Genomic DNA, 14,755 nt, shown 5'->3' with positions numbered 1-14,755 from the left:
GTATATTCAAAGAGTTGTGCATCCATCACCACAATCAATTTTGGAACATTTTTGTCATCCCAAAAGAAACACTATGTGCATTAGCAGTCACTCCCCTTTCTCCCCAACTTTTCTACTACCACTGCCACCACTAGGCAACCACTAATCTGCTTTCTCTCTCTATGAATTCACTTATTCTGGATGTATCATATAAATGGAATCATCCAACTTGTGGTCTTTTGTGTCTGGCTTCTTTCACTTAGCATAATGTTTTCAAGGTTCATCCATGTGTGGCATGTATCAGTACTTCATTCCTTTTTATTTTCAAATAATATTCCATTGTGTGGATATACCACATTTTGTTTATCCATTCATCCGTTGATGGGCATTTGGGGTTTTCCACTTGTTGGTTATTATGAATAATGCTGCTCTGAGTGCTTGAGTATGCTTTTGGTGTAGAGATTTCAATGTTGTAACTTCCTCTACCAAAAGAATGAATGGTGTCAGTAGCTAGATTTATTGAGGGTTTACCACATGCCAGGCACTGTGCTGAGCATTTCACACATACTGTTCACATAACCTTCACAAAAGACCAATGAGCAGAGTGTCTCCACCTTTCTACAAGTGAAGAAACTGAGGTCCCATAGATAATAGTGGGTAGAGCAGGGATTTGAACCCAGCTCTCTATGATACCATAAGACTTATCCTTAAGCCTGCTTCCAGAAGTGGGGCAGCTATTGGTACTACGCCACTGCAACCATTCACACTGACTGAGTCACACTGATTAAATTCGTATTATGTGCCACTTCCATACATGTATCTTACTGAATCCCCACACCAGCCCCCTGAGGTTGTCTTACCATTCCTAACGTTCAGTGGGGAAAAGAAGTCCAGAGAAATTACATGGCTCACCAGGCGACATGTCTCACCGGTGTCATAGCCTGGAGAGCCAGCATTCAGCAGTATCCTGCCACTGCTCCTTAATACTGGAGCTCTCCCTCTCAAACCTGGCCTTCTTTAACCCTCTCTCACCTCTCATATACCCAGAATACCATTTTCGAAGGACAGCCACTATCTCCCTTCCTTTGCACACGTGTGCCTGTGTGTGCATGCAGATGTATACCCAAGGGTATCACCGTGCCTGGGCCTAGGGACCTTGTCCAGTAGACCCCTCGTGGCCTGCTGTGGCATTACAGGGTTCCCGAAGTGGATATCCACGTTAGAATTCACTGCTGTGCCTGGCTACAAACCGAGACCCTTAGCATGTGGAGGACTTGCTTTGGGGATAGTCCTGAGGATGGCAGGGTGGAGGGGGATGCCAGGAGCTGCCTGGAAGAGGAAGGTGATAGTGGGAGGAGACTGGAGAAGGAGGAGGGGTAACAGTAGAGGGTACCAACTATCTCCATGTGGTTGCCTGCCTACAGCTGCTATCTTGGACGACCCCATGGAGTGCAGCAGAGGGGAGCGGCTCTCCATCACCCTGGCCAAGAACCGCATCAACCGCGCTCCTGAGAGGCTGGGCAAGGCCAAGGTCGAAGTGGACATCTTTGAGCTTCTCAGAGACAGCGAGTACGAGACTGCAGAAACCAGTACGTAGAATGGGCAGGGCTGCCCTCTGCTTCCCTCGCTGGCAGAGGAGGCGCTGGTGGCGTGAACTGCACCCATCGCCAGGCCTATGATGTAGATATTCCCAAGAGAGGGAGAGAAACATGCAGCAGGATGTCCTAGAGGGCTCAGTCTGGATGAGATGCCCAGGTTTTGCTGTAAATCATGTGTAGAGTAGAATTAAGATGGGAAACTCATTCATTCATTCATCATTTACCCACTCATTCATTCCTTCATATATTGATTCATTCATCTTCTGGACATTTTGTATACAAATCCCTGAATGAAACCTTATGTGTGATTAAGAAAGGAAAGATATGGCCAGCCCCAGGGTAGCTTAGTCATTACACATCTGATTGCCTGTCTTGCTTTCTTGTGCTGAGGGCAGCATTGTGAGAAGAAAATGAGACTTAGGATGGAGTTCGGCCACTCGATCTGTGGGTAACCTTGGATAAGTCACTTATCCTATTTAACCTCAGTTTCTTCATCTGTAAAGTGGGAATGCTAGGCTCTACTTTGCAAATCTTGCAAGTTATTGTGAGATTTAAATGACTTAAAATATAGGAAACCTTTCTGTAAGATGCAGTGCTTTACAAACAGACATAGTAGGTCATTCAAGTCACGCTTAGCCCCTGCTGTGTGCTGGTTATTTCTTTTAATTCTCCAAACAACCTGAGAGTTAAATGTTATTGTCCCCACTTTACAAAAGAAACAAGCTCAGAAACATTGGGTAACTTCCCCAACCTCAGGGCTAGTCAATGGGCTGAGCAAGTCCTGAATCCTCAACTCGCATCGTCACCCTGCGAGTCCAGTGCCCAATCCCCTCCACCTACCCTGGGATTCTCTGCTGGTATTACCTTGACAGCCTTACAGGATGAGCTTCCAAGTTAGTGGGCCTGTGACTTGTAGCTAAGCTGGAAATGAACAACTCCAGTTCAGAGGGAAGGGGAGGAGCCAGAGAGATGCTAGCATCTATTCCCTAAGACTTTGGAGTTCCCATCTCCTCCCTTTCTAGTCCATGTTAACCTTTAACAACACTCATTGGCAAAAACAAACAAAACTAAATAAAAGAACAACTTGCTCAAGTGTATGTCAGACGTCTGGTCTTCTATCTGTGGATCCAGCAACGCTCTAATCTGAGCGACCAGTATTGCAAAAGAAGCAGCATTCACATTGGCCCAGGTGCAATAGGTAGGATATCGTAAGGATCCAGAGAGGGCAGGAAGGGAGGGACACAGCGGCTGTCTCGCTGTCTCGCAGCTGCTTTAATGCTCTCGTGGTATTGGATCCCTGCTCCTCCCTCTCTGCTAGTGTGGCTTATTCATCATACACCTGTCCCATAATGGCCATCCAGGCCCAATATACAATTTGTTTATTCATTCCGGAAACGTTCATTGAGCATTTACTCCATTTCAGGCGAGATTCAGGATGTCATACACCGGAAACAATGTAGAAAACAAGGTAGACATGGTCCTTTGCCCTCAGGAGACTTACAGTCTCTCTTCAGCATGCACATCAATGGCAGCTTCCCTCAGTGCCTCTTGATCTGGATTCCCAAGGTAGAAGATCTGACTGGTCCAGCTCATCTTGCTGTGGCTCGTCTCACGAGTCACAAGTGTTGGCCAGATGGCGTAATAACTACCCTTGGGGAGAGTGCCCACTCCTAGAGATTGAGGGTGGGTTCCTACCGTACAGAACAGGGCAGCTGAGGCCAGTGAGATCCATGGACAGATTCCTCCAGAAGAGAGCATGGGGGAACAGGTACCTGACATAGTCATTCATTTATTCACTTGGTCAGTCAGGAAAGATTTAGTGAGCGCCTATTATACTCCATTCTAGGCAACAGGGATTCAGCAGGGAACAGACAGAAATCCTAGTTGTCATGGAGGTCAAATTCTAGGACAATGAAAGGAAGATTCAGATTTCTCAGGATCGCCAAGTGAATTTAGAAAAACCAGCCATGACTTCCTGTGAATCTCCTAGTCCAGCCTGTAGCGTTTCTTTGTCCAGGAGGGCAGGTCTCAGACAAGGGTCTGGATTTCTAAACAATTCGGTAGCCTATACTTTGCAAAAATGGCTCCTCCTTCCTTTTTTTTGGTTCTTCAGGGCTTCCCTGGCAGAGCAGAGAGCACAGATTGTCCATTGTAGATGGGGGTCATTAGTCGATGTAAATTTCCTCTCCCAATGACCCATGCAGCCTGGTTTAGTAGAGTCGATACATCTAAAATATTAAGCCAGATGAATCAGGGAATAAAGGAAATGGATATCTTTGTTCCACATTACAGACCTTTGGGACATCTTTCTAATGCCGTCTTTTAGGCGCACCAGGTATTTTATTAACAAGTGGCCCTTGGTTCAGCTTTTATATCTCAATGTGTGTGAGGCACGATTAGCATTTGTTAGAAAAGAGGACTTCTGGATCTTTCTACCCCAAAGGCCCTTTATCTGAAGCTCAAGCTGCTCCCCCACAATGGATTTTAAACATCACCCAGACAGTTCGTAGAAAGGTTCCAGCACAACTCTTTCCCTCCCAAAGTAAGGGGGAGAGGGGTGTTGGGTTGGTGTTATTAGCTGAAGCAGGATGGGGCAGGGACTGGGCTGGAGTGACAGTGTTTGTGGGAGGAGATGGGAGGGAGACAAGATCCCCAGGTGAAGGAAAAATGACGGCTCTGTGATCCCTACTTTGGGGAGACTGTGTGGTATAAAGAGTAGGAGTAGATTTTAGAATCAGACTGACCGGGTTTAAATCCTGGATCTTCTGTGTACTGGCTGTGGGACTGGACAGGCTGTTAAACCATTTTGTGCCTCAGTTCCCTCATTTGTAAGACAAGGGTCATTGGAGTATGACAGGAGACAGTGCGGGGGAGGTGCTTAGCACGGTGCACAGAGCAGGTATTCAATAAGCGGCAGCTGTGGATTTTGTTGCTGGCTTTATTCTCTCACCCTCACCTTGGCGTGGGCTTCCTCCTGCCTCTCAGCATCATCTCCCTGTCTCCTCTGTTTCCAAGTTCAGCCATCCCTACGTGGCAGCACCGTCTATCTCCCAGCTGCTCTCACACGGCCTGCCTTAATGTCAGCGTGCCTCGTGGGGCACCCATCGTAACTGGATATTCCCCTTCTCTTTCCAGTTTTCTGGGCTTGACGCGTCGACAGCTTTTAGCCTTTGGAAGTTGTATTGGGTCACCCAAAGCCAGTTATAGCTTGATGTCATGAGTGGTGTCTTCCCTGCGCTGGTGGCCCAGGGCTAATTTGCATTGTTAACTTAAGACTATTTGATGGCTCTGGGTTCCTGAACAATGCCCCCAATCTCACACCTGTCACCCTGTGGCCAAGGACTCTGCTTCAAGGGGATAGAAGAGATCCTAGTGATGACGTTCTTGGTTGCGGAGAGCAGAGGCTCTGATCTGAGCTGAGGCAGTAGCAATCCTACCGTGTACAGTTGTGCCTGCTTTCAGCAATAAGGGAGTTTCAAAAAGCTCTTCACAAATCACTCTTAATGATCATATTTGGGGCAGGTGTGTCAGTCATGGAGAGCAGTGGCAATTTGAGAATCAAACATTATGAAGTGTAAAGAAACTAAAGATGCTGGAGGCAAGAGTTCAATCTCCTCATTTGATGGTTGAAAGCGAGGCTGGGAGATGGAAAGTATCACACGAGGCACTAATTAATAACAAAGCAGGACACTGGAAAGATCCAAGTAGAAACTCACCCGCACTTCTATCTGGTTCACATAGATTTTCATATAGTGGGTTTATGTAAAGCGAGGGTCACTCGGAAAGCTCCTCAAACCCACATCTGATTCCCTCCACCTCTCTGCCCTTTTGCCATCATTGCCTCAGGCTTTTTGATGTTCGACTTCCCAACTCTCTCTGCACAGCCCACAGATCTGAAATAAGAGGGATGGACAGACCTTGTAGGTCATCTCTCCTCCTGCCAGGCCCTTTCCTCCTTCGCTTCCTATCTTATCTCCATCTCAGCCTTTCTGGTGCAGGAGCTCCCATGGGCCTTGCCCTCCTCTGTTCCTACAGATCAGTGTGTCTCCTGCGGTTAATGTATTAGAGCTTAACTGAGTGCCCACCCCCTTGTCACCCAACCACCCGGAGGCACCGTCCCTGCTGCTGCTGGAGCCGGTTTGAGGTTTAATTTACTGCAGAGCTAGAAACAGGAGCCTCCTGTCAACCCCTCGCCTCTGCCTCGATTTGTCTCTGTGAGGCCCAGCATGCTATCAGCCATCCACACCACTTCCCCTGGAAACCCAGAGATGCAATGGTTATCCCAGCCCCGTGTGGCCCCGTGTGCCTGGAGAGGGACACGGAGCGTGATGTCCCTGCACAAGCTCCCCAGCTTCTCGCAGGCTCTGTGGCCTGACTTCTGGTGATTCAGAGCTGCTTCTGGTAAGTGAGGGCTATCGTCCCTTCATCAGCTCAATAGAAGGAATCCAAGTCTGCCTGAGGGAAAGAAGTGAGAAGCAGAAGAGAAAGGCATACAAATGGTGATGAGTCATTCAACAAACATTCCTTGCTCCCCTTCTCTGAGCTACCCACATCACGTATGCGTAATATGGACTCAGAGAGGCATTGAATTACAGTGCTTAGAAATCATCTGGTCCAGCCTCCTCATTTTACAGATGAAGAAACTGAGGCTCACGGTCTTCACCAGATGGGAGTTCAGACCACACAATCGAAAAGTGACATAAATCTCAATGGCTCTGCTATGGGCTTGCCAATGAGTGGCTCAGACAAGGGCAGAGGGAGGCAAGAAATAGGTCATAGGTGTAGCTAGGTGGTCAGATAAGGCCTCTGGGCCATACCCTGGAGTGTTCGATAGGTGAAGGGAAGGGAAGAGGGCATCCATGCAGAAGTCATAATAGCGTGAGCAAAGGCTCAAGGCAGGGAAAAATGGAGTACCTTGGGGCATAATGACAGATGGGCGTGGCTAAAACAGAGTTTCTGAGGGGGGAGTGGTGAGGGCCAGGACTGGAGAGCCGTGTGGAGTAGTGGTCATAACTCAGGTTCTGGAGTCAGACACAGCAGGATCCTAATCCTGCCTCTGCCAGCACTGTGGGCTCATCTCCTGTGCCTCAGATTCCTCATCCTTAAAATGGGAATGATAAGAGTTCTCACTCGGTGAGGTTGTTGTGAGCATTAAATGAGATGATGCACTTATGAGAATTAGAGCAATGCCTGGCATGGGGGGACTCTTAATAAATGTTACCTATTATTTTAGTAGTAGAATGAGTGTAGGGACTCCTCCCTCACAAAGTGATTGTAAGGTTTCAGGGTGGTTGCCTGTCTGCCAGCCCGGAGCCTGCGTGTGGAAAACTACTCACACGGTGGTTTGGGTCCAGGCTGATGGCTTTGAATGATGTGCTGTTGGTGAGAGCAGCCAATGGCAGTTTCGCGTTCTCCGATACCCCGGGCAGTCTGACCAGAGAGGTCCCCATGGTAGGGTTTGACGGTGTCGAGACCTGGCCCTTCTACTCTCACACACTCCCTTCTCAGCTCGGAGGCCTATAGAGCTGAGAATGGAACATGCGCCTGCAGGCTTTGGCACAGGGAGGCGACGGTTCTCTGGCATCGATTGAGGTGATTGTTTGTTTTGTTCCCGGACGGTCAGGGCTTCACCCTGTGCTCAATGTGCAGCATAGCCAGGCAGGAAGAGAGACCTTGCCATCCCGCTCTACTCAGGCTTCGGCACCGTGAAGGGTGTTTACGTGATGGGCTCTGAGCTCTCCCAGCCCCCTCTGCTCCGCATCACTGTGAGCTCCTGCCGGCCGGCGTTGTTTACCACACTGGCTCAGAGAGCGCTGAGTGACTCATCGAGTGCTGCTGTCAGTGAGGAGGCCCCGGCTTGCTTCTTCATCCCCAGCCAGCAAGCTGCCCCTTCCCCAGAGGGCCTGCAGTCAGTGGTGCCTATGACCATCCCCTCTGGACCCCCTGCATCACAGCTAGATCCTTCCCCTCCCTGGGAAGACTGAGGAGAGGAGTAAGGTGTCATGAGCACCAGGTTTCTAAGGGGACTTCAAACCCACACCAGAGCTGGCATCTTGACAAGAGGAAGGTCCTCCTTCTTACAACACCCCACCGTGGTCTGTTATTCCAGCAGCTGCTCTGACAGTTGCCTTCCAACTCTTCCGCTGGCTGGGAAACTTCGTTGCCATGACAATGTCACTCAAGTCTCCCTGTTCCCTCTCCTCCCTGCTCCCCAGGAGGCAGAGGTAAAGTGCACTTGCCTCCCCTCCCGCCCCTCACACAAAGTGCTCAGGGACCCTCACAGAGGGGCAGGGGCTGCACGATCAGAATCCAGGAAGTTTCAGAGCCGAGGCCCTTTATAAGTGATTTCCATTTCTATTGAGCAGGGCATCCTTCATAGGGAATGAAAGAGCAATTCCCAGATCCCAGGAAATTCCCAAGCCATGGCTGCTGGGAAGATGAGAATTCAATTTCACTGGACTCATTTGGGATCATTTCAGTTCGGTTGAATGAACATCTATTGAGCAATCCCTTTTTGCCTGGACCAAATAGATGTGACCCCCGCCCTCAAGGAGTTTCCAGTCCAGTGAGAGAGATGGGAGATGGACACTCAGAACAGCAGGCACAGGTCCATAAACCCTGGAGGCTGGATGTGTTTAGAATCCAGAACTTTCTGGATACTGGAAAGGTCATGTGGTGCGTATACCATATATTAAGTAGCATCTCAGGCGGGGCTTGTGCTGAACCCTATATGCCAGCAAATGCATGCTTATATTCAAATAGTCACATTATAAATAACTTCACATTGATTTAGATTAGATTTTGCCCCCAAATGAGTTTGCTGAAAACTATCCAATTTCAGAACCTTTTGGATTTTATAATTGGGAAGAAGGAATTGGGCCTTCTATAAGAATTAATTTTTGGAGAAACTTCTCTCCATTGAGACCCTACATAACGAGCCAGCTTAGGGCAGAAGCTGGCCAGGAGTTCAGAGAACAAGGAAGCTGACCAGTTTCTTAGGCACCTGCAGCACGGACCTGAGTCAGAGCCACAGGGTGATGTGAATATAGGGAGGGAGAGGTGACTTCTTGCCCAGGGGCAAGATCTGAGCTGGGCGCTGGAGGATCAGTAGAAGTTTGCCAGGCAGAAGGGCAAGAGGGGGCCTAGACCATGGTAGTCTGGGGGTGCCAATGGACCCCTTCTCAGAGAAGTGTTTGTAAATGAATAAAATAGATATGATGACGAGGAAACCAATTATATAGAAATGCAGTTAAAATATTTAATAGTGGTATATTAATATATGTGCTTCTTTATTAATGTATTAAATAGCCAAGCCTAGTATCAGATCTAACTACTAGCATCATTTTGAAGTAGCAATGAATATAAATGATGTTTCAAGATATCTGCAGTATGGTAATGTGATACGAAAACGTTGCGATGTCTGTCGGTGACAAAGTCACAGTACTGTCAGTATACTGTGGTTTATTACTTACATTCAAAATTGAAGGGAATGCTAAATGTTAGTTAGGGGTCAGAGAAAATAATGATGTCATTTTTTTCCCCCAAAACGTTCACAGACCGCTGGCTTCTACCCAGAGATCTCAGGCAGCAGGTTAAGAAACCCTGGTCTACTCAGAGAGAACTAGCTGGGAGCAGGCTTAGGTAGGAAAACATGGAGAATGTTCTAGGTGAGCGGCCTGAAGGGGAGGAGGCTCGATAGGAGAAAGGGCTGGAAAGGTAGAATCTTGAGGTCAGACCCAATGGATTTTACTTGCTCATCAGAAAAGATTTTTATAATGACATTTTATTTTTTATAATAATGTGTTATAAAAGGAGTGCATGCTCATCATAGAAAGTAAAGAAAAAAAGGGAAGAAAATCATTCAGAGTTCCATTGGCCAAGGCAATCTCTATTAATATCCCAGTTAACTAAGTGTAGCTGTGTGGTGCAGCGGTTAAGGAAGTGACGTTGGGGGTTAAGAGTTTGAGTCCTGACTCTACTCTCTAACTTTTTTGTCCTGTTTTCTCATCTGTAAAGTGAAGGTGACAGTAATAGTAACCATCTCATCAGGTTGTTTCAAAAATTAAATGTCAATTCATATAAAGTGCTTAGAATGGGCCATAATTAGCATTCAATAAATGTGGGCTTTTGTAATATCTGCTTCCAATCATCCCTCAGTGCATAACTATTTTCTGTATTTGCTTAGTTGTAGCCTTCATATAGATATACATATAATTTTATATCCTGCTTCTTTCTCTTAATATTATTACATAAATATTTTTAATACTATTACAAACTGTTCATAAGTATTTTAAATGCCTAAATACTATTCCATTTGGGGATATGACCCATACTTTAGATAACTATTCCTTTATGATTGAACATTGAGTTTGTTTCCAATTTTGCATGGGAAGTGTGGAGCAGGCTTCAGTGTGGTTCAGCAACTATTTATTGAGCATGCAACTCCGAGTCGGGCTCTGTGCTAGGTATAGAGGAGGCAGAGATCAATAAGACAGGCTTTCTGCCCTGCAGGAGCACACAGCCCTGTGTTTTAGGACTATAATTTGCCTCACATTTTGGAGAATGGAGTGGAAGTGAAGAATCCTAGAGACAGAGAAACCCCTTAGGAGGCAGGTAGTAAAAGGGGCTGACCTGGAACAGTGACAGCGGGAGTGGGGAGGAGGGGACAGTAGGGATGAGCAGGTCAAATGGTCAGAACCTGGCCCCTGATTGGTATAGTGAGTGGACAGATTCAGTGAGGGAAGGCAAGGCAGCATCAAGGGGGACTGTGGTTGGAGCTGGAGGAGCTAAGGGGGTGGAGTGGAGTGGTTAAGAGCATGGGCTTTGGTGCCAGGTCCATCTCCAAGTTCAAGCCCAGCTCTACCATGTATTACCTGTGTGATCTTGAATAAGTTACTTAAATTCTCTAAGCCCGTTTCCTCATCTGTAAAGAAGGGATAATAATGAATCTTCTTCCTAGAAGCGTGAAGATCGAAACAGATTATGTATGAAGAGTAAATAGCAAATATGATGTCATGGGCATAGTAACAATAAGAGTCGTGTAGTATGTCAGCACCACTCTAAGCTCTTTGTATATATTAGGTCACTTTAGTTCTCACAACAACCCGACGAGAGAAGTGCTCTTAGTAACCGAGTAGATGAGAAAGCAGACCCGGAGAGGTTCAGTAACTTGCTCAAGGTCTCACAGCTAGTAAGTGACAGAGGCAAGACTCAGACCCAGACGATCTTGCATCAGAGTCCATGCTCTTAATGACTGCACTTTCTGCCTCTCTGCCGTGGACATGTTGAGTGTGTGATACCAGAGGGAAGTCCCTGTGGCAGCATCCAGCAGGTGGTTGGAACTTGATTTTGTAACCCAGGACATAGGTCAGAGTATAGAATCACCTGGCAGAAATCAGAGTGGATAGGCCAGGGTAATATTGCCCAGGGAGTGTGAGGCATGGATAAAATCTGAATTTAGCAGACAGGAGAAGGAAGAGGAGTCAGCAAAGAAAGTGGGAAAGACTGATTAGAGAAGTGGATGAGAATCAGGATTGGAAGGCATTGTGAAATTTAACAAATGCAATCAGTAGCATCAAATGCTTCAAAAAGAGTAGGATGGGAACTGATAAGAGGCATTGGTGACCTTGAGAAAGCAGGGTCAGTAGAGCAGGATGGGCTGAGGACCTCAACTGTAAGGGGTTGAAAAGAGATGGGTGAAGTGGCTGCAAGGAGTGGGGCAGACAAAAGAGGTGGCTGTGAGAGAGTAGAAAGGACACTGGGTGGGTCAACAGACTTGAATTCCAGTGCTGGCTCTGACCTTTATTAGGTGTGTGACTTTAGGGGAGTCACTTATCCCTTGGGTGCTGTTTCCTTATTGGTGAAATCAGGAACTAAGATCTACTCAGAGCTGTTGTAGGAACTTGATGGCCAGTGAACTTAGAGCACCCAGCAGGCATAAGAGTTAAGTTGACTGAGATCACGTGAGATAACTCACATGGAAAGAGCTTGACATTTGAAGAGCGTTCTTCAGAGAGAAACTCTGGTCCTGGCTACTCCGTCACGGGGGATGGTTCTGACACTTAGAACTGATGAGTCCCCTCAGGTACCCACTGCCTGCCACCTCTCGGGCATCTGAGATCTACCATGTTGCAGGATCCTTGCTGGAGCAGCAGGCTGAGAGAAGACCTCACACATCTATCGATCATGTGGTCAATTGCAACTCTGGGACTTGACCCCTGGTGCCCTGTGCCACTGCTTGCACCCAATTAGGGCCATCATTTGGCTGTGTGGGCCAATGGTTAGGACTCTCCCCTAGGAGAAAGAGCATCCAGGTTGCAGGTGTGGCTTTGCAGCTGACTCAGTGAGGATCCTTGGACCGATCCCCTAACCTCAGTTTACAGACCTGGGAAAAGGCTCAGCCTGACTCTTGATGTGAGTAGAAGGAAAATATGTCCAGAACCAAGCTTCGGTTTTGCAAAGATGTCTTGTGGTGTGACAGGGAAGCATGGTGCATATTCCCGTGGGTGGCTCTTAGGTTGTGATATCACAGTGTGCGTCCTGAGAATTATCTCATGTTCTCTCTCCGTCTATTTCCTCCTTTCTTCCCCATCCTTTCTTTCTCAGTCTCTAGCATTGTAAAATCTTAGATTATCTCCTCTTCTTCTGACCACATGACCCATCCATCCACTCATTCATTCAACCAATAGAAAACATTGTACTGGACACTGAGGAAGTGAGAAATGGGGATTCAGACATAAATATGGCTCCGCTCCCGCCCTTAAGGGGTTTGAGATCCAGTGAGAGGAGAAAGACATCTGAACAAACAGAAATGGACACATTTAGAAGGGTCTTACAACAGAGGGACAAACCATGGGTCTCAGGAGCCCTGCGGAGGATTAATTCACCTAAAGGAGCCCAGGCAGGTGTCAGGAGAAGGCATCTGAGGGGCTCCTTGACAGGTGAGTGAGTGTCCAGAGTAGAGGAGGGAAAGGCACCCTCATATAGGGAGGCCCAAGGCCACAGAGCGTGCTGGCTGGTCAGGAAAGCCCCTGACACACTCGGAGAAGCGGGCACACCGGGCTCTGGGCCAGCAGAGGTGAAAGGAGGGTGGCCTTGAGAGATGAGACCTGTCTCTGCCTCTCACTGTCTCCTTCTTGTTCTCTCTCTCCTGCTGCCTTTGACTTGAGCTGAGTCTGCTGTCTTCTCTGCCTGCATCATCCTCACAGCGTTCGTCCCTCTGCTTGTCTGCCTTTCTTCCTCCCGACTCTCTTTCTTCATATTTGGGTGAGGGGGAGTCAACAGATTTCACGCCGGGTGGCCATTCTGTGTGCCTGGCCCTCAGCCCTGCGGCAGCTGGACCCAGGATCCCAGCACCCATGCTGCAGCCCAGGGCGGAGATGGAGTCGGCAGTGTCTGCCGTTAGCCTCTGTCCTTCGGTGACAGCCCAGACAATTTACATACCCTGTTGGCTGTGGCCGTATGTTGTCATAACCTGGGTCATTTCCTCATTTAATACCATCCATAAACTGCAATAAAACTGTCCTGGAGCCGAGTGGTACTCCTCAGGGGAGGAGAGGCAGGGGGTTTGGAAGTAGGGGACTGGGGTGGGCAGAAGGTGAGGGGGCAGCGGGTGGAGATTGGAGGTCTGGAGGTCCAGGCAGGCAGCCGGCCTGCACTGCCCTGATGAGTGCCTTGTTTCCTTTCTGGCAGTGTGTCAGATCCTCCCCAAGGGGGTGGTCGCTGTCCTGGGACCGTCCTCCAGCCCGGCCTCCAGCTCCATCATCAGCAACATCTGTGGGGAGAAGGAGGTGAGTGCTGGGCTGGCTTGGGGGACTATGAGCGGCCTGGCAGCCTGTGCTCTGGGCCCAAGGATGCTGTAGATTCTTAAGGGCTGGAAGAGCCCATGGTGACCTAGGTGGTGTCATTGATAACAACAACGTCAATCCAAGTAAAAGGAGTGGTCCTTGGCTGGCCACTTACTTTCGTCCAGGTTGTGTGGATGGAGGGGACTCAGAGGACAGGTTTCACAAGGGGCTTTTCAAGCTGAGCTCCTCCGAGTCTTAGCATCCTGTGGGGGCTCCTTGCTGGTGTGGTAGAGGCAGAGGCAGGGAAGGGTGGTGGTCTGGGAGAGGCCAAGAGGGCAGAAGTCTGCGCTCCCTATGAGCAGCTCTGTGGTTGCCTGTTCAGATATTGGGATCCTGGGGAAGAATAGCCATGGGGCAAGGCATTGCTGCATTTTATTACTAAAATAAAGCTTGAAAAGTCTATTTTCTAAGTTGTCTAAGAAAGAGATTTTATTTTGCTTTCTTCCGCATTCACCAGTTCCAGTATTTGCATCTCCAATCGGTCGCTTCCTCAGGTGTCACCCCAGCTGGAGTCTAGTTGCAGAGTGCGGAGGCCATTTCCTCTAGTTCTAGTTTGAGGGGAGGGAAAGATGGTCAGGGGAGTTTCTGAATAATGGCCTCCTCTCTGCTCCCTCAGCTCTCTCCCTCCTTTTCCCCTAGAGGAAACAAACTGGAAACTTCAGAGATTCTGTCTATTGCTGGAATCTTTCCTAGTCCTTCCTGGAATCAGTCAGTCCTTCCCCTTCAGAGATATCCCTGGAGACAGTGACCGCTCTCTCCTCCCTTGATGCCCCACTTCTCTTATGGTCAGAGGGCTTGGCGAGTCCCTGAGGGTTTGGCAGAGTTTTATTCTCCATGTTTATGAGCTCACTCTCAGAGTTGGTCCCTGCACACTGGAGTGCCATGCGGTCCTGGCTCCGGTCCTTTGGTTGGTCTTGCTCAATGCCAGGCCACTGCACTGTAGGCTGAGCTCCCTCAGCCTTCTCATCACGGGTTGGGTCTGTGCTGACAATTCCCCATGCCCTACCGCGTAGATGTCCTGAAAGATGACTCTTGTGCCAGCCCAGGCCAAAAAAGGAGCTTGTGTCCCGCTGCAGTCTCTTCCAGCATCTCACAGGTCTCGGTCCCAGGAAGTTAGACGGATGTTTAATTTAAATCTTTCTTGCCGTGCTTCAAGTAATAGCTCAAATCTGGCAGGTTGTTATTTCAGCGATCGCTCTGATCTTCACCAAGTGAGGTTGCCAAGACTTCCACTCCCCGTTTTCTCTTTTCTGCTTTCTCCCTCCTCCCCATCACACTTTCCTCCCCATCACAATGTCCCTTCCAGTCGTTCCAATCCCCGCACCCAAATGG

The 14,755-nt window shown here is 48.4% G+C and overlaps 1 protein-coding gene across 8 annotated transcripts in view; it reads left to right on the top strand.

The window, feature by feature from the left end:
- The window catches only part of GRIK4 (glutamate ionotropic receptor kainate type subunit 4), a 411,821-nt gene that overhangs the window by 237,992 nt on the left and 159,074 nt on the right, over nucleotides 1–14,755 (top strand). For 7 of the 8 annotated variants that reach the window (XM_070490069.1, XM_044752710.2, XM_044752707.2 and 4 more), the window contains 2 exons: nucleotides 1,404–1,568; nucleotides 13,269–13,366. In XM_070490069.1, the coding sequence (XP_070346170.1) occupies nucleotides 1,404–1,568; nucleotides 13,269–13,366 (263 nt within the window). The remainder of the gene's footprint in view (nucleotides 1–1,403; nucleotides 1,569–13,268; nucleotides 13,367–14,755) is intronic. The other variant, XM_070490070.1, reaches the window with a different exon arrangement.

This window comes from Equus asinus, chromosome 20 (genome assembly GCF_041296235.1).
Source record: "Equus asinus isolate D_3611 breed Donkey chromosome 20, EquAss-T2T_v2, whole genome shotgun sequence".
NCBI lineage: Eukaryota > Metazoa > Chordata > Mammalia > Perissodactyla > Equidae > Equus > Equus asinus.
This window is presented reverse-complemented; position numbering and strand designations above follow the sequence as displayed.